The sequence below is a fragment of the Carassius auratus genome, unplaced genomic scaffold, assembly GCF_003368295.1.
Source record: "Carassius auratus strain Wakin unplaced genomic scaffold, ASM336829v1 scaf_tig00216571, whole genome shotgun sequence".
Taxonomy (NCBI): Eukaryota; Metazoa; Chordata; class Actinopteri; order Cypriniformes; family Cyprinidae; genus Carassius; species Carassius auratus.
Genome location: NW_020528639.1, coordinates 236,608 through 255,976, shown reverse-complemented (window position 1 = coordinate 255,976; position 19,369 = coordinate 236,608). Strand labels below are relative to the sequence as shown.

General features: G+C 38.3%; 3 protein-coding genes across 5 annotated transcripts; 1 reads left to right on the top strand and 2 right to left on the bottom strand.

Annotated features, from left to right (window-relative positions):
- Nucleotides 1–1,237: 1,237 nt before the first annotated feature.
- LOC113098516 (glutamate formimidoyltransferase-like) lies at nucleotides 1,238–4,872 on the bottom strand. Of its 3 annotated transcripts, none has more exons than XM_026263640.1 (6): nucleotides 4,734–4,872; nucleotides 4,233–4,349; nucleotides 3,971–4,066; nucleotides 3,702–3,857; nucleotides 3,244–3,432; nucleotides 1,238–2,770 (listed from the first exon to the last, which is right to left on the bottom strand). In XM_026263640.1, the coding sequence occupies exons 2-6, from the start codon at nucleotides 4,345–4,347 to the stop codon at nucleotides 2,334–2,336; spliced, it is 993 nt and encodes a 330-aa protein (XP_026119425.1). In that variant the 5' UTR covers nucleotides 4,348–4,349; nucleotides 4,734–4,872; the 3' UTR covers nucleotides 1,238–2,333. The 3 variants fall into 3 exon arrangements, with proteins under 3 accessions (XP_026119425.1, XP_026119426.1, XP_026119427.1); XM_026263641.1 differs by having other exon boundaries at nucleotides 4,759–4,795; XM_026263642.1 differs by lacking the exon at nucleotides 4,734–4,872 and adding an exon at nucleotides 4,561–4,608.
- A 546-nt stretch (nucleotides 4,873–5,418) lies between these two features.
- Nucleotides 5,419–8,545, top strand: LOC113098500 (UPF0565 protein C2orf69 homolog). The gene is made up of 2 exons (XM_026263623.1): nucleotides 5,419–5,921; nucleotides 6,932–8,545. Exons 1-2 carry the CDS (start codon nucleotides 5,652–5,654, stop codon nucleotides 7,646–7,648), a joined length of 987 nt encoding a protein of 328 aa, XP_026119408.1. The 5' UTR covers nucleotides 5,419–5,651; the 3' UTR covers nucleotides 7,649–8,545.
- A 1,758-nt stretch (nucleotides 8,546–10,303) lies between these two features.
- Nucleotides 10,304–16,670, bottom strand: LOC113098499 (serine/threonine-protein kinase 17B-like). Its single transcript, XM_026263622.1, has 7 exons — nucleotides 15,880–16,670; nucleotides 13,255–13,467; nucleotides 13,028–13,166; nucleotides 12,797–12,923; nucleotides 12,622–12,670; nucleotides 11,737–11,916; nucleotides 10,304–11,161 (listed from the first exon to the last, which is right to left on the bottom strand). The coding sequence occupies exons 1-7, from the start codon at nucleotides 15,996–15,998 to the stop codon at nucleotides 10,924–10,926; spliced, it is 1,065 nt and encodes a 354-aa protein (XP_026119407.1). The 5' UTR covers nucleotides 15,999–16,670; the 3' UTR covers nucleotides 10,304–10,923.
- Nucleotides 16,671–19,369: the final 2,699 nt, after the last annotated feature.

Sequence of the window (19,369 nt, the reverse complement as noted above, 5' to 3'; positions counted from 1 at the left end):
ATCTACCCCAGCAACTTAAGACTGGTTTTGTGGTCCAGGGTCACATATGGGAATTTATATCATTATATAAACCAGGGGCCTGTACCATGAAGCTAGATTAGCTGCCTAGCCATGTAAGTTTCAGGTTAGTTTGCACCAATCCTGGGTTTTAGGTACCACGTAAGTGGCTTGGCTTTTAGCGGCATTCATTGCCAAAGTAACTTACACTAACCTGCTGAAGCAAACTGAAGTTGGACCAATTAGATGTTAGAGAAGTGACACGTCTTACACAAAGTCACTCCAGTTTATCTTGCTCCAAATTAAAGGTCATTATTACTCAAAAATAAAAAAATAGAAGTCTGGCTTTAATAATTACTGAGTAATTTTATGATTTATATAATTATTGTGATTCATATTATAATTATATTTTACATACAATCAATTTTAGGTTAACAGTTATTATAAGTCATTTATTTAAAATAAATATTAATGTATAAAGATCATGTAATATAAATAAACTGTAGTATCAATAGATTGCACTTTTAAAAAAAAAAAAATCTGACCTTATATGTTCGAGGCTCTATCACTATATATTTTCGAATGTATAAACTAAGTTAACAAGTTTCACGTCACTGGACCGATAGAGCAAGATTATTTATTTTATTTGTCCTCCTTCATATTTCATATGAGGTTTAAATTTGCCATATTCTTCAATCTCTTAACCTTTAGCAAAACCTTTAACCTTCAGTTTAGAATCTCGCTGGGTCTCTCCCATCAGGTAAATCAAACTTGCTTTGTGTTGCAAAGCTCGTGATTGGCCGTTTGCCAGTGATGTCACACATTCATGTGCACACGCTCCACAAACTCAGGATCAAAGCCTGAGTTGACAAAGAAAGTTGATGAACAGCATCATGGTACCAACAAAGGTGGATTGGAGAGGTTTGGTTTTGTCAACTCATAACTAATCCTGTAACTCTGAATTTGTTCAGCTACCATCATGGTACAGGCCCCTGGTCACGCCAATCTAACTCCATAAAATCAAAACTGTGGCTTCAGTAATAGTTTTGCAGCTGCTTGGAGTGTGCCATTTTTATTTTAATATGTTCCAAATGTGGACTGCCTCATCACTAATGTAGTTAGTGATTTCTGTCCCCATTACTATTTTCTGTGCCATCTAGACAGTTTTTGATCTTTGACAACACTGGTGCAGCAAGTGAAATGTTTACAGGTGAGAAAAAAAAACAGATGGAATCTTGTGTTTAAAGCACCACATTACATTTAATTTGACTGTCTTTTTGCATAAGACCATCTTTGACAGTATATTTCTCTTCCAGATGGAAGCAATAATATAATGTCAGGAATCCCATGCTTAGGTTTTATAATCAGCTCAGTCAAGCACAAACTTGTGTGAATGTTTTCAAAACATGTTAGCGGAATTCTTGTTCCTCTGAAAAATATCACTGAAGTCAATCTTTAGCAGCTTGTGAAATAAGAGTTCCTGTTGCTGTCTGTACTTGCCAGCCTTGATATTCTTCCAATGCATTTTTGTAACAGTATGTGTAATTTAGTATGTGAGCAATAGGAGAGGATTCCTCAAACTGCCCTGGCCTAATTACCCTTTGTATAATTATATGCACCTATGAGCAGAACATCATGTGATGAATAAGTACGGTTAATGATCCCAAATGATGGCATTAAAACTTTTACATTCACACACAGAACTGCTGCAAATTTAGGAATTAAAAATATATTCCAAACAAGTAATAATTACGTTACGCATTAACATATAAGGCACCCTAAGTATGACTATGCTTGTCCTACTTGATCAAAACTAAATTACACCCAGAATGTGGGCTTTTTTCATCAACATAAACTGACCCGAAGCATTTGATAAATCATTATTCAGGCTTTTATAAGATGAGAGTTAATTGACAGCTGAAATTCACATTGTAACCAAATTAATACTATTAATGAAGACTACTAAATGAAAATCCAGTCATCACTCACTTATCCTCATGCCATTCCATACCTGCATTACTTTCTTCTGTAGAACTCTAAAGGAGATATTTGAAAAAAAAATGTCCCAGTGTTTTTGTCTACACAATGTAAGTTTATGGCTACCACTATTCCTACAATTCTTTTTTGTGTTTCACAGAAGGACAATAAGACACATAGGCGTTGGAGTGACATGAGCGTGTGTAAATAATGAAAGATTTGTAATTTTTGGCTGAAATATACCTTTAAGCACTGTTCTTGTAAACAAATAGGTAAGTTGTTGATGACTCAATTAATGCCCTCTAATTAACCATTGATTAGTCTGCAATTTAGCACAGAGGTGAAAGCTTTTGGCTTGTTCACATGTGCACACGCTGCAGCTCTTTCCAGAACTCTCCAATGCCATTTGAGAGTGCTCCCTCTGCCAGTCTCTGGCACTCACATGGGGTAAACCCCACCAGGGCCGTACCCTTGATGGCCACTCCATGCTGTCTAGCCAGTTCTGCTACTCGTGACGTGATTAGTGAGGCTGGAGCATGACAGAAGTTTTGCCCTCCAATGGTAAAACTTGGCCATTTTTCCTCAGCATAAGATGAAGACGAAGGACCACCTTGAACACTCTCTACATTACAAGCGATCTCCACAGCACCTTCATGTGGTAGAGCCATGACCTGAACTCCAGGGATACCGCCAGGACTGGATTCACGGATTGCTGAAGCCACAATTCGGCCCACGGCCAGATCTTGGGTATCGATGGTCACGTTACAGTTCATGACATAGGGGCTGGCTCCAATACCTGCAGATTAGATAAATGTTATTTTTTTAGTAAGGGTTTGAATAGTAATTTAGATAACCGAAACACTCTTAAATGGATCGTTCGGTCAATATGGTCAAAAAGGCCTGAATTAAACCTGTTAAACAAAAAGCAATCATATCTTTTTACAAAACACATATTGCAAACTATTCATGTACACCCAAATATAAACAATAGTCCAATCACTTGGAATTAAACTATTTAATAGTATTATTTTGTTATGTAGAATTTTTCAAAGTTTTTTTATATTAATTTTTATGAAATTATGCTGATAGTTGCAACAAAAGCATATACTATATATTACAAACTTGTCCTATTCTTGGAAAACTTTAGATTTTTACTTCTGGAACCCTACTTTTGTGGTCTGTTCATTTATTTTGATGCAAAATCTACTTTAATGTTTCATTTATGTTCTATATTTTGTAATTGTAGGTTTTTAAAAAAAAAAAAGTAACCTGTAACACCAAATTTCCTTGTGGGCTGTGGACCTAAATCTGGCTGGATGGTTGACATATCCAAGACCTTTTTGAACCAGCCAATCTCCTTCCTCCTCTTAGCCAGACCTCGACGCTGAGGAGAATCAGCCCAGCCAAACAAAAAGACACTGGTGCCCGTGACTCGTTCCGTTAGAGCCGTGGCTAAAGCTACACAAAGAAAGAAAACAGCAGTGTAACACTTTATGGTACATATAATAAAAATCACTTGACATATTGACACTGACACAAATCTAAATTCTTCAAATAATAATAATAGGTCCCTATCAATAATGCAATGTTAACCCCAAAATAATTAATGATGTTTGTGCTGTATTTTATGTATACTTTAAGACTACATTGTAACTGTTTTTATACATTGCAACCTGGAGATTCAGAAAACGCATTTAAATGTCTTATTTGCATGCATGGCCACATACCCTGGGCCTCTTTTCCACATTCCTCAAGGCCCACCTCCTCCCCCAGAGGATAGAGAGGCACCAGATCCACTGCACCCATACACGGGTGGATGCCCTCATGGACATTCATGTCAATCAGAGAGCATGCACGCTCACAAGCTGACAATACAGCCTCCCCTAAAATGGATGACAATAAAGAATAGCCTCTTTGATACAATTAGTAACAAAGCAATTGTTCTCGCAACTGGACATTTATAAAAAAATCTAGGAAGGAAGAGCAGGCAACTCACTTATTAGGTCAATGCTTGCAACAATAGTAATGACAGAGCGGTTGTAGTCGACATCATTGAAGATGTTAAGCACTGTGATGCCTTCACGCTTTGTTCCTTTTGAAGGACAGATCCAGACAGTTTTGTCAACAACTCAGTGCAATGGCATGGAACAAAAATATTCCCAATGACTTTAAACATAGTTTAATTACAATTTTGAATCAATCTTAAAGAAATTAATGGCTAATTTTCTTCAATATAAACCATGCATGCAAGGTCTCACCAAGTGTGTCAGTGATGGCTGATCTAGCCACCGTCTCCACCAGGTCTCTTCTCCGAGCTTCTGAGATGTTTAGGAGACATGCAACCAGCCGTCGCCCCACAGCAGAACAGGACATCCCTCAAGAAAGCAGAAATACTTTAAACCTTTACTGGCCCACAGACCAAACCAGGTTCTCAGTCAACTCAGGGACGTAACACTTCATAACCTTCCTTAACAACACTCATTAATGTTTAACGGATAAAGTTGGGATATGTTTAATTAGTTGACAGAAATGTCATGAGCATTTGAGTTCTATTTGTTTTTTTTTAATCTTCACGACGAAATTTACTTTGACGTTTGAAGTGTCTTCTAAGTTGATAAACGCTGGACAACACTGTGACTATCAGTTTCTGTCCAACAGTAATAGTCCAAAGTTTAGCATGCCCGTAGCTACTACAATGAGGCAGAGTAGATAATTTACAGATATTTTTTTCTTAACTGACTGACAAACACACTTCGTACTTGTTTTTCACGGACAATATGTTACTTGAAGGCGTGAAACTCCAGAACAGCTCACATGCTCTTGCTCCCAGCAGCGGTTTCCGCTAACGTCCGAATCATGAACGAATCGTTCTATTGAGTCGAAACTGTTCAAAAAATCAGTTGAACCGTTTAAAAAAAACTGTCTGAACGGAAAAATATAAATAAATAAATAAAACGCACTCAAACAAGTCGTTTATGAATATAACTATATTTAAACGATTTTAACAAAGATATAATACAATTAATTTAAGTAAAATTTTTGGGTTCAAATTTACCTTTTATTAGGGTTGTATTAGCTGAACAATGGTTGCAACAAATTGACACATACAGCATAAAAAACTAATAAAACAGTGCCTGTACAACATTAGAGCCTGTAATGTTTCTTGCCATATAAGAGACAATATGACGCATATTGTAAATCGCTGAAACCGTTTGTTTGACGCGAATTGTTCAAAAGAACCGATCGAACCGACAAGAGTCAGGACTCCTGGCAAGATTCCGCCTCCTGAAGTTTAAAAATAATGTCTTTTTGGACAGTAGATTAAACATAACTGTGCCGAATTAGAACACTACAGTGTTCTATTCAAGCAGTCAATCCAAATGCGCTATGTATCAGCGCTTCTGCTGTTCAACGCGCCCGGACTCCGCGCATGCGCACCGGCGTCACAGTTTGACGCTCCCGAACTCGGCGGCGTTTAATATGAGCAAATTATACACCAAACATATTTCACTATCCTGAAACTTTTGGTTTATTTTAAGCTTCAAGTTTGGCGTCTGAATGCCCATTGGATTAGTTCGGATCATGCGGCGTTATTCTTTGCTCTGGTTTTGCAGTGATGGTTCCAGTCTTAATGCTGCTGCAGGTCGCGCAGTCGCCGCTACATAATCCTTTAGCTTATGGGAAGTATCCGATCAGTTGTGGCTTGTTTATCGCTAGCTGCTATAGCGAGGAAGATGAGCGCCGCGGCGGGGCTGTGCGGGCCCGGGACCTCCGCTGCTGCGCCCGCGCTCCGCCGCCTGACTTCAGTCCCCGGTTACGATCAGAACCGCGTAAATGACGTTCTGCTCCTAAGACCTGCCACGGAAACACAGGGACCATGCGACAACGAAACAGAGGACCTTCAGAAAGGCAACAATCACGTAGTCTTCTTTCCTGGAGACATTCAGGTTGGTGCATGTCATCAGTACCACTGACTGCATGCCCTGCTTTAGATGGCCTTTGTAATCAACAATGCCTTAGGAAAGACCTCAACACTGTCAGGAATTAGATACTGTTTACACCGTTTTTGATTTGATCCAAAATATGCCTATAGCAGTTTATCTTCGGGTTGGATCTATATTTAGTTTTTCATTAGAGACATTGAAACAGGCCCAGGACACATACTGCAGAAGTCTGCTTAGTTATCGCACATATGCACACCACTTTAAGACAGGTTACTGGGGATTTCTGAAATCCTTTAGACTTGGAGTGATGCTCATATTTCATTGTTTCTTTAAGCACAGTATTTTCCAAGTTTATATTCTGGTTAAGCCTTTATTTTGAGAAAAAAGAGAACGTAAAAAATGATTGGTAATGTTTCGGAGGGAAAAAAAATAAAATAAATTTTATGCCCACCAAGACTGTATTTACAAAAAAATGTATATAAATAAATAAAGTAATAAAGTAACACTGCGAAACATAACAACTTAAAATAATTGTTTTCTATTTTAATATATTTTAAAATGTAAGTTATTGCTATGGTGGAACTTTTTTTTTTCTTTTTCAGATAAATGAAAAGACATGTACATTAAGTCCTGCTATTTTCTTCTAGAAGAATGTTAGTAGAAACTTAATTATACCTGAATTGTGTAAACAGAAATTTAAAATGTTTAGAAATTGGTCGATTTTCAGAAGTCATGGAAATTGCTATATTAAATAAAAATTCTCATTATGTTCAGGTGCAGCTGTACAATTTTAATCGGTGAGAAATGGCTCTCTAAATTTTCAGAAAAAAGCAATCTAAAAATAAAACAGAAATTATGAATGACCAGAAAAGTCATAAATACTTTGGTACAGTGATTTTGCTTCAAAGTGTTTATTTATATATATATATATAGGACTGCTAGGACTCAGTTTGTTAAACTGACTATTCATCTCCTTTTCATATGCAACTTTCTCATTCTCATCCACCATGCAGAACTTTCAGCAGGAAATGGCCCACCAGCCTGATGCTACCCCATGGATGTCCTGGAGTCTGGAGCGTGTCGCCCTCATCCTGGGTAAACGTTTCCCTGGCTGCCATATCTGGGTCATCCGCGCATGCCAAATGTACCTACATAAGTTCAGCTGCTATCAGAACTTTGTAGAGAGCAACCTATTTGGGGCACCAGAACACTCTCCAGACTACGGAGCCATTCGCCACCTGAGGGCACTCCTGGGTCACAGCATGCAGCGGGCTGGCCTCTCAAACCCCTTACCCCCTCTTAGTGGTACATCCACCCCTGTTCCCCTGCCTGCAGGTTTCACCCTCACCATAGTGGGCTTCAGTAAAGGATGTGTTGTTCTCAATCAGATGGTGTATGAGCTGGCTGGAGCTCGAGCAAATCCAGAACTGAGGCTGTTTTTGGATAGCGTTTCAGATATGTACTGGCTGGACGGAGGACACCCTGGGGGCAGTGAGACATGGGTGACCGATAAGTGTGCTCTGGGTGAGCTGGCCTCCAGCGGGGTGGCTATCCATGCCCATGTCACTCCATATGAGGTATGTGACCCAATGAGGGCATGGGTTGGGCGAGAGCACCGCAGCTTTATAAAGACTCTGGAGGATCTGGGCGCTTGTCTTAGCAAGAAACTACATTTTGAGGATGAGCCAGCATCCATCGAGAATCACTTCCGGGTGATTCAGGAATTCTGACTCTTCTCTGTGTGTGCTTTCACAAGTCTTAACATGGAATGTATTCTTATCAGAGTAGATGATATATCAGTTAGTCAAGAGCTTTGAGTTTCTAGGCTTTGAAAGAATAACTGTATGCTGCCAACAAAACACTCATAAAATACAAGAGAAGACTGAAGCTTAATGACCAACCTTGAAAAACTTTTAACTGCCTGACATTAAGCCTTATTCATTGCCTGTTGCATCTAACTACTTTAGCTCTGTCTGATATAGTATGATATTTCTTTACATAGTTTGTTTGGAATGTAGATATGCTTGTAAAATCCTCACCTCCCTTATATTCAAAGGGCTCTCATTTCCCACAGCATAGAAAAAAAACCTCAAGAGAAATCTGAAAATGCTTATTAATACATTTATGTTGTTAAATTAAAAAGCATGGATTTTTATTCAAGTATGTATCCATTATTAAGTATGGATACTTTTGAATGAAAAGAAAAAAAAGTATTTCCTTAAGCAGCCTGCTTATGCTTATAGTCTTACATCAGTGGATTTATCACACGTTCATGTTTAATATTTGGTGTTAAATTTTATTTATCAAATACAAAAATCCAAGGATCTTCCATTAGAATCAAATGTACAGAATATATTTTTGGTTAGATGTAAAAAAAATTAAAAAAAAATAATTTAAAATATTTTATTTACTGACGTTAGTGAAATGTTTAATAGACTGCTTGATGGTTAGCATTTTAAACGATTCCAGTATTGAATCTCAGAAGACTGTAGGTGGCGCACTTTATTTGGCTCGTTCTCTTGTATGAACGTGGTTTTTTGCAATATCCTCAATGTAATGCGATGAATGTACTTCCTGCTTCATAGTCATTCCAGGCTGATGTGACTCAATAAAAATGTTGAAATGTTTGAGTGATCTGTTTATTTAGAAATAATAATTATATATATTTTTAAGTACTAATTTAAATATTGCGTCTCAAGTTGACATAAAATGAGTTTGAGGAAAAGTTACAACATCAAATGCACATACAGTACATACATATACATTTGTATTATTCTCATGGAAAATATGAGGGGAAAAATGGCCAGATGACGCATGCCAGAGCTAGGAAATTTTAAATAAATCAATGGTGTTGTATGAGGGATGTCTCATTTTACAAAAAAAATTGAAAATGTTATGAGTCATTAATCAACAACATACAAAGTCTATTTTAAGGGTACATCCTTTACAACACTCGACTGTCAATGGCTTTATTATAATTTGTGTAAATCATTTGAGCATCATTTATTCTGGTACACAGAACTCAAAATACACAGTTTTCATGATGAAATGAAATATCTATCAGTTTTAACTAATCCTGCCTCAGATAGAAAGAAAATCGAGAAAGTTCGTCACAAGCTTTCTGCAAATACCACAGTGACTGCTCAGAAATGCTCTCCAAAGCCCGGTCTATTCTCTATTGAGTTCCAGCATCAAATACCTCATGGCCCTTAAACATTATTGAGGCTGTTTCCCAGGCAAGGAATAGATTCAAGTTTTTCTTTAAGATGATGTCACACAGCAAGCACACGACCGTGACAAGAGCCTCTCATCTTAGGAGACAATAGCTCTATTATGATTGCAGACTGGTGACATCTCTGGGAAAGCGTAAGGCCCTGAGCACGCAAACACACATGAGCTCTTCACACCTCTTTAAACGGAGAACAATAACCAAAGGGCTCGACCTTAAGAATTCTGCAATACTTACATTTCCAGTTCTAACAGCCACTCAACTAAATATTACACCAATACACCTTAAGCTGATCTAGTTGTATTTGTTTCATTACTACACACTTTCTGATGTGCAGAAGCCTTTCCACCACAATATTCTAACATTCATTGCCTTCCTTCCAGAATTCACACCATGTACTTTCATCACAACCAAACATGCTTCACTATCCGAACATAAGCATATCATTTCGACAATAACAGCCAACTTTGATAACCCATCCTTTCATGCCCTACCTAATCCAAGACCATAAATATAGCCTAAATCCCACTGAATACATATACATCTCCATAACCAAAAGCACATAGAAATAATTTACTTTAAAACACAACAGGCCATCAGTCTAAAGGGTGTCCCAGTATGTCAATTAAAACAGGATAAACATTAACAAGAATACATCCACATTAATGTGCTGCGCCAGTATTACAGAAGATCAAGTCGGGTTGCTCGGTTCAAGCATAGAAAAAAAATGCACACAAAGGCACTGGAGAAATATACACTGGTAAACTGTGCAGTTACAGCTAACCCTGAGAACAAGGCTGAACCCTCCATCAGTTAATAGCATTAGTTTAGAAACTCCTGTACAAAACAAGGCAACAAAAACCCTGAGTTACCTCAAATCGGTGCATAGAAAACTGTCATTTCAAGATCATGTATAAACCATAAACCATCACAGGCACTGAGATATTAGGCGCCTGCCATGGGGAAATGCTAGAATCTTGCTTAATAATAGTTTATTATACAATAAATTGGCAATAAAAAAGGAAATATTTAAAACAAAAATCATTTTAAAACAGATACAGATGATTTACTCAATTTAAAGCGGTTACAAATATTTTCTCTTATTTTAGTGACACAAACGCATACAATAGCGGGTTTAAGTGCTTTCCTGCATTTCTTTAGTCATTATCAGGGAGGAAGTTCTGTGACCAATACAAACACATATTTGTGTAATCCAGAGGGTGTGTTGTGCGTGTTTGAGTTGAGTCACATTTTTATGGAGCCCACGAATGTGTCAATGCCACGAGAAGTTGAGGATGCAAGACAAAACACGCACCAATACACCGAGAGCATTCCTGCACTGAACCTTTTTAACAGAGACCATCGCAATTAACAGAGTCTAATCATACAAACTCTTTCTGATGTTGAGACGCAAAGCAGAAAACGGTCTTTTTCAAATCCCTTATTGTTGAAAATCCCTTAAGTGCAGTAATGGAAATAGTGTTGAGATTAACATGGGCTGAGATCAGCAGAAAATTCAATCGATACTGAATGGCAATTAAAATATTTAAATGAATCATTTAAAACCCGAAGATGGCAGGAAAAGGCATCTTGAGACAGGACAGCAACATAGATATTTAGATTCTCACTCTTTAACGTTACACTAGATTTGGCCCTTTTGGTTGGCCAGAGGATGTTGAAAACAGCATTAGGACAGAAGCGTGTTTGCTGGTGCTGTGTGGGGGCCAACAACAAGGAACAAAATGCTATTGAGTGTAAGTGTGTTTCCCTTTTGGATCAGCACAAGTGGTCACCGTCGCCGGTGGCTGACATGTCCTCCTCAAAACGAAACCTCTTGGTGTGCGGCGAGTCCAGAATGTTCTCTTTGTCTTCGGGATCCTCGGGTGGCGCGGACCACTTCCCACCGTAACTCCTTTCCCGGGGAGTGCGTGGGGTCACGGGGATCGGATCAGAACCTGGATAATGGAGCCACAGCCAGGGATGGGTCATACAATCGGCTGCACTGGGACGATCCCTGATAAAGCAGAGGAGAATTCACAAAAGGACTTTGAGATGTGGCTGAATGGAAAACATTCTGATACTATTATGCTGAAACAGTAAAGAGTAATAATAACATCAAAGTACATTAATTAGTTGATAACAGCAAGTGGAAATCTATTATACCAAACTTTTTCCTGCCAATTTTGCTTAACAGTCTGACCTCATTTAATCTCAGTTGCTTACAGGCTTAAATGTTTTCTGCAAATGTGTGAATGTCTGAAGACAAATGAAAAGAAAATGAAACCTGGACTTTATACTTTGTGATAACCAATAGCTATACAATCTAAGGCAATGGGGAAAGTCAATATCCAGGAAGTACTTTGAGCCATATAAGAGTTAATTTGTAAGCCTATTGAAATGACTTCATTTCTGAAACTGTGTTATGCATAATAAAATGGAATGGCACTGAATAATAACCGCTCTGAAGGAGTTTCCAATAGCACTTATCATATGACTCTTCATCTAGAAGCAGTAGCGTACATTATATTGCGCAGCACTGTGCTTGGCAAACAAGCTTCACTTCCTCTAACTGTCTAAAATCAGACTCACTCTGGTGCTTTGACCAGCAGATTCCGGATGAAGTCGACAGCCAGTTCAGAAACTCTTGAGAAAGCCTCTCTGCTGTAGTCCACGTTCACCTGGGATACATTGAGGAAGGTCTCCTGTTTATCCTCGCCAGCGAATGGAGACTCTCCTGTCACCAGCATATAGGCGATCACGCCCACACTCCTGATTTCAACAGACACACAATCAGTTAAAAACCAGCTTAAACAACAACATATGACACCAAGCATGAAATATCTCTTGTTAGCACAAAGTGTTTTGCCTCTAGTATCAGACCATCTTGCTGCTGCCTCAGCTGCTTTTGATCATGCTGGTCTTAGATGGTTTCAAAGCACATTTTAGCTTACCGCATTCTAGCTCATATTAATAAAATTAAGCAACATTGATGTTAATAAGAAATGTTTTTGAGCACCAAAGCAGCATGTAGAATGACTTCTGAAGGATTTTGTGACACTGAAGACTGGAGTAATGATGCTGACAATTCAGATTTACCATCACAGGAATAAATTACATTTTAAAAAATCTTTTAAAAATTGCAATAATATTTCACAATAATAATGGTTTTACTTTATTTTTAAATACAGCCATGGATCCTTCCTGCATTTATAAATATTTTACTGACACAAACTTTTGAACAGTAGTATATATTGTTCCTTTACTTTGCAGAACAGAGCATGTGATGGCCAGACTTTTCACTACATCCAGAGTTTTCCATGAACTATCATTATGAACAGAAAACTGTCTTATGACCAGTGGAATTTCCATGACCTTCTACAACTGTATTAATGTCCCATGACTTTTCCAGGTCTGGATATGACCCTGTGGGAACCCTGTCTATTGAAACACCTGATGAAAAAGATTAAGACTCACCAGAGGTCTGTTGCTGTGGTGATCGGTTCATAGTTCAAGATCTCAGGGGCTGGATATAGCATTAAAACAAAATAAACAAAAATGTTCACCGAGCATGAACTCTTCTGTTGTGATGAGCCCATGAATACAGAGATGTGTGTGAATCTGAAGATGAATGGCACTGAATAAACCTTACCTACATACTCAGGGGTTCCCAGAATCTCTCTGAGCTCCCCAGAAGAGCCCAGCCTGCGGGCCAAGCCAAAATCCACTATCTTTATATCCCCCAATGGGCTCAGACTCGTCAGGAGAATATTCTGGGGCTGAATGAAAGAAAAACATTGACTCAATAATAAATAAAACTAATGTATTTTAGAAGAAATATAGATTGTTGGTGTTAGGTGTTGAAGGCAGCCGTGCATCTGACCTTTAAGTCCAGGTGGACCACGCTGCTATGGTGCAGCAGGTGAACTCCCTCAAGCATCTGTCGGATCAGACGGATGATCTGATCTTCGGGCAGCAGCTCCTCTGACACACAGTGGTCAAATATCTCGCCACCCGCCGCACTGGTGCACAAACACAATCACAGTTATTCTTAGTACTGAGCTCAACAATTGTTCTGTATACTGGGCGTACAGATTATGTGGCACTCACTATTCCAGCATTAGAACCAGGTCATGATCGGTCTCATACACCGAGTGCAGGTTCACCACACGAGGGTTGTTCTTTGCCGCCTCTAAAACAGCGATCTCGTGAATCACCTCCGCTCTGCAGTCGCGACCTCGTCGCCGCTTCTTGATGAACTTTGCAGCGAAGACTTTCCCCGTGGCCTTTTCCTCACACCTCTTCACCACTGCAAACTTCCCCCTGAGGGAGACAAACAGAAACAGAAAAAAATATAGAGATAGAATAAAATTAGTATAATGGAGGACATTTTTTAAGTTACAAATAAAGTACCTCAAGTTCTACTTTTTTTTCTACTCTTTATTTTTTATGATGCACTTTAAAGATGTCACCGTTTGCATCCAATCAGTCACACCTAAAGCAGTTCTCTCATTCACACTAAAGCTCTTACTGACACAGATAGTTATTAAATGATTCAAACCCTCTATTAGATGTTCTCACAGCTTAATATCAGGTTAGATGACTGATGTGGTCCAGTCTTTACTCTAAAAACTGCAATTACTGTCACAACATGAACAGGTGAGACATCAGGATATAAAGCATATAATCAAATCAATGCCACAATTCTTTGGACCAGACTGTAAACAGATTTTGTTATAATACATTATGTATCATACTGTGCTATATACCACACAACCTGTGTCCATGTAGATATTGGATCCGAATCAAAGTCAAAATCAAAACTGTAACAAAAGTATATTCTACCTATCAAAGGTTTGGGCGACTTATGTACTAACCAAGCTATAAAAAAAAATACCTCTAAAAACTGTAATATTGTATTAATATCACAACTGTTTTCTATTTCAGTCAATTGTAATATATATTACAACCATTACCCCAATCTTTAGTATCATATCCTTTCAAAATAATTTTAATATGCTGATTTGAGCAACATTTCTTCTAATTATTAATGTTTTGTGGAAACCATGACACTTTTTTCAGGATTCTTTTATGATTAGAAAGATCAGAAAAACTGCATTTATTTGAAATCCTTTGTAACATTTAAATGTATTTACCGTCACTTTTGCTAGAAGTAGCTATGTATTTCATTAAAAAAACCAAGACCACAAATTTTTTGAATTACGTATATCAATATGATAATGAAAACCCTGCATATGAATAGAATCAATACTGATTTTCCATTACTTCTTTGCATTTAATAATTTCTGTGACTCTCCCAGACCAGGGAAAAATCCCTGACATTTCAAGGTATTTTCCAATGCAAATAAACACCAACAAACCCCATTCTTATGGTCTCAAAACGAAACTGCTCTATTTGAACAACTTTGCGTGTTGTCATCTCATAAAAACCAATTAACAATTAACGTATTCACTCTCATATTTACTACTTTGTTTCCACAGAAACAAACAACACAACATCTTCACACCGAACTGAATAAAAACTGTAAGTGAACTGTGCAATAGTTTCCTGTTAAAAAACACAGCCAGCAGCATAAAAACAATCTGAATATGGTTGTATGCAAATGGTGTGAGAGAAAGAGGAAGAGACCAATGTCACTTCCTCTTTCTCAGTATTCACAGTACAATCTACAGCACAGTACAAAACTGGGTCTGGTTCCCACATGGGTTTCCTTCCTGCAAAATCCAAAGCCATGCTGTAGTGGTTTAGCAGAAACACACACACACACACACACATATTAGTCACAGTTCAGTGAGCAAGGCCTTTCCCATCCTGAATAGCGGAGCAGGACAGACTCCATACTCCAGACAACCTTCAGTCCTACTCACTCTGTGAAAAAATAATCAAAATAAACCAGGAACACATCTTTCCTACCGTTCATATGTTGCCTTATGATTTGGGACCACAAATCTTCCCTTATTGGTAATGATGCTGTAAATATTACAACTGCATGCATTGCACATACCCAATGAGACGAAATAACTACATTTTATAAAGCAATGATGTATTAAGTTGATTAAAAGTGACAATTAAGATGTGTATATTAAATATTCCATTCATTAGTAAGTCTTGAAAAAAAAATTAAATTACAGTTTCCACAAAAACATTAGGCAGCACAACAGTGCTCAACATTGATAATAATAGGAAACGTTTCTTGGGCACCTGACATATTCCACTAGTCAACATTTTAAGTGGATCAAAACCTTTCATCAACGTTGTCCTAAAAAAACAAAATGTGTTCTTGTCTTAGGACAACTTTGATAAACTTTTTTAAATTAACTTCATATGTTGACTACTGCAGAATGATATCTTAAGAATCATTTGATACTAAACTGGAATAATACATATTCAAACTATAAACACAAGTTACTCAAAGACATTAAATGATGTGTAGAGCAATAAATTGAGACTGCAAAAACATGCTATAGTTCCCTAAAACTACTAATGACGGATACTTTATTTCATTAAACATGACAGTACTTTAGTATAAGAATGTCAAGATACGACCGAACAGAATCCCATTCATATACATATTTACAGACACACATTAACATCATGTGAGCAGTCAAGCCAATCTTCATCAACATACATAAACACTTTATGACAACATTAAAGAAAACATGGAAACACTTAAAAGAAGACATCTTTTCGGTCATGAGGAGTATTTTACACACCTGCCCAGTACGTGGCTCATGTCAAACACGGTGTCCAGAGGATCCGTGTGGATGTGAGTGTGGATCTCTGACAGCAGAGCCGAGGATCCACTGCGACTGTCCAGTCTCCTCCGAGCCATCACCTCCAGCGAGTGTCCAGTCAATCTGCAGACCGCTTACTCGAACTTAACCAGCACTCTGCTCATGTTAAGACTCGCTACCAGGGAAAAAAAAAAAAAACACCCACTGTCTCCGGCCTCTTCACGGTTGTTCTCGCAGTCAACTGCGAAAATGCTTTAGTAAAAGAGTTTAGTTCGAGGTTTCTCAGAAAGAGCTGACAATAAATGAAGTCGCTTTAGTGGAGTGAGTTTAGTTGAGTTTGGACACGATAACCGATGCTAAGAGCTTCCAGCTAGCGCAGATTAGCTCATTTAAGTTAGCGCTTAAAAAAATACCATTAAAACTCTCAAATTAAACTCTGTCCTTTAATTAGACGAACGTACAAAGAGATACGCCTCATTTTGTTAAAAATACACACCGACCGACAGACAGCACTGTGTTTAACGCAAGACAAAATCACTCTAAGTTACTAAAGTTTAGAACGGACCCTCTCTTCCTCTTCTCACGGGGACAACAGCGGACAAACTGTCTTATAAACTCTGAAAAAAGCTGAACGCAGAGTAAATACTTGTCTTGCTAACTAGTCCATGCCGAGGTAAACATGTTTCGATTCGTAGATTCGTCTCTTGTCCACCGGCTCCACCGTTTCAAATTCTGCTCTGATGCCAGCGCTACGTCACCACCGTCGTCATCTGAGGATCGTTAGAAGTTCTCCCATTGTACGATAGATAGATAGATAGATAGATAGATAGATAGATAGATAGATAGTCCAAATGAACTTCTTAGCAATGCATATAGGTAGGAAGGAAATGTACAAAATATCTTCATGGAATATGGTTTTTACTTAATAAAAGAAAAATCAGTCATTTTGATTTGTAATTTTCATGCAATGTATTTTTGGATATTGCTACAAATATACCCGTGCAACTGGTTTTGTGGTTCAGGGTCACTCATGATTCATAATAAACAAAGGCTTACTACTCATGCATTTGGTGAACAGTAATTATTTAGGTTTGAGTTTGAGTGTTCAGCTCCTGCTTATCTGTTTTGCACGTTGCAATACTGTCAGATGCTGAGGAACTGGAACTTTGTAGGTCTGAATCTTTGGGATTTCTTGTCCATTCAGTTGTCAGCTGAAGTGCTGGACTTTGGAACATGTAAAGACAAACTGAGTAAGCTGACATGTGCAGTTTGATTGGCCTAGCAGAAAGATACAATGTAAGTCATGGCTCTAACAACACTTTTTAAATCTGCCAGCACTGTGTCAGGGGGAAGATTACCAGTATTAGCCAAACAAATGAAAGCAGAGTCACAAATCATAAAGACAAACACCAAAAGAGACCAGACTAGGACTCAAATCTCTGGTACATTCAGTGCAAAATATAATTTAAACACAGGACAAGACTGACATACATATATTACAGCTATATACAAATATGGACACATCATGGAAAGCATGCAGGTTCACATTTTCACCAACAGTTTTCAAGTGATGGCTCTTTCATCAGCATCATTTTACACAATCTGTAACCCATAAATAGCAGTGCAGATGAAGTATGAAAAGAATGGATTATTTATTTATTTATTTATTTATTTACTTATGTCCCCAATCCCATCCCACCCCTGATTAACAGCAACTTCTCATGCAAATTAAACTAATCTGGACTCGTGTTGTTTCACTAATTCCAGCATGCAATATATCAAGCTATGACACAACGCCATCTAAGGGTCAAACTCAGGTACTGCTTCTTTGACCCTGCATGCAGTATTTTATCCAAATATCAATTACATAGAGAAAGGAGCTGTTTTAAGACAAATCCATATCCTAGGAATCGTGCTTTGGCCAGATCAGCATTTGTATGATGTGAATAAGTGATTTCCTTGTATTGCTGAATGTGTGTGTGTGTTTGTGTGTGTGGGCTTAGGAAAGGGACCACAGAAAAAAATTACATGTCTGTAAACAACTTGTCACCCAAAAAATGAGGACCTTTTCATCCTTTATTTTTGTGTTGAACTTCTATCTGTGATTCATTAAATTGAAAATCCTGCTCAGAGATTATTCCATTATTATGTTCTATTTCGAAAACACTTCATACCACCTAGCAAGGGTGCTTCAGTTTGGATTGCTGCTCCCTACACAATAAATATAACTTTTTTCTTTGTTTTGTTTTTTTCTTTCATTTTCCTGAATAAGCTTGTTCACCTTTTTTACTGGTTTTAACTACTGCAGCACTGGTTTTAAGTTACTCCAGTGGACTGCACACATCACCATGTTACTAACTATACCCAACAATACATTTTAATAAAGATTATTTCAAGGCCACTGTTTGTGTCTGTCTCCACAGTTTAGAGCAATAGGTCTCCTTATGATGGTCTCTAAGAGAAAATCCACCTTTCCTGATACACAAAAATCTGCTGCACATATTGCACATGGTGATCAGTGTTTATACATTCATAGTTTTTAGTAGCATTTGTGGGTTGCATAAAAGGTTGAAGTGAATTAAAAAATGTGTGCATGTAACAAAGTACTAAGTGTTGGTGTTTGTTAGTTAATCAGTGTCGACCAACCAAAGTGGATGACTACATTTACAGTCCCCTGGAACAGTCCGCTGATAAATGCCTTGCTCAAGTGCACAAGAGGTGATAGTGGAAATTTCTAGCTCACGGTTTGAACCTAGGATGTTCAGTTTGCCAGGTTGCTATTCTACAACCACTACATTTGGTGCAAGAATCTCTATAAGAGAGTGTGCATGCTGTTTTGTGTGTTTTCATTCTCTTAAAAGATGGAAAAAAATAATGAGTTGTGTTTTCAGAGCTGCAGCCAAGATCAATATCATTTAGGTCCACAATCAGACCTCTCAAAACCAAGACCGCTGAAGTGAAACCTCTGAAACCAAAAAAGTTGGTCTTAACTGACATCACACTGTATCTCCATAGCCCCTTTCACACTGCACGTCCGACCCGGCATATTGCCGGAACATTGCCAGGTCGCCTTCTGTGTGAAAGCAACCACGTCCCGGGATTGATTCCGGAAATGAACCCGGGACGGGGACCTAGTAACATTGCCGGGTTCGACCCGGGACGAGCGCTGTGTGAACAAAAGCCAGATCTAATGCCGTGTCGAAGTGATGATGCGCGTTATGGCGCGACTCTTTTGACGGGTGTTTTGAAGAAAGATCAACGTTCCTCACTTTCCGCGCTTACGTCGAGATCATTCGCTTGCTTCAGTGAAAGTATAATGTGCCTAACGTTTTCGACTTGTGCATTACACGTCACGCGCCGATGTCACATGTCGTTACGGGATCTTTACTGGTTGTGTGTGAAAGCACGCACATATACAGGGTCATCACTGGCAGTGTGAAAGTGCTAAATCTAGCGACCCGGGAACAAA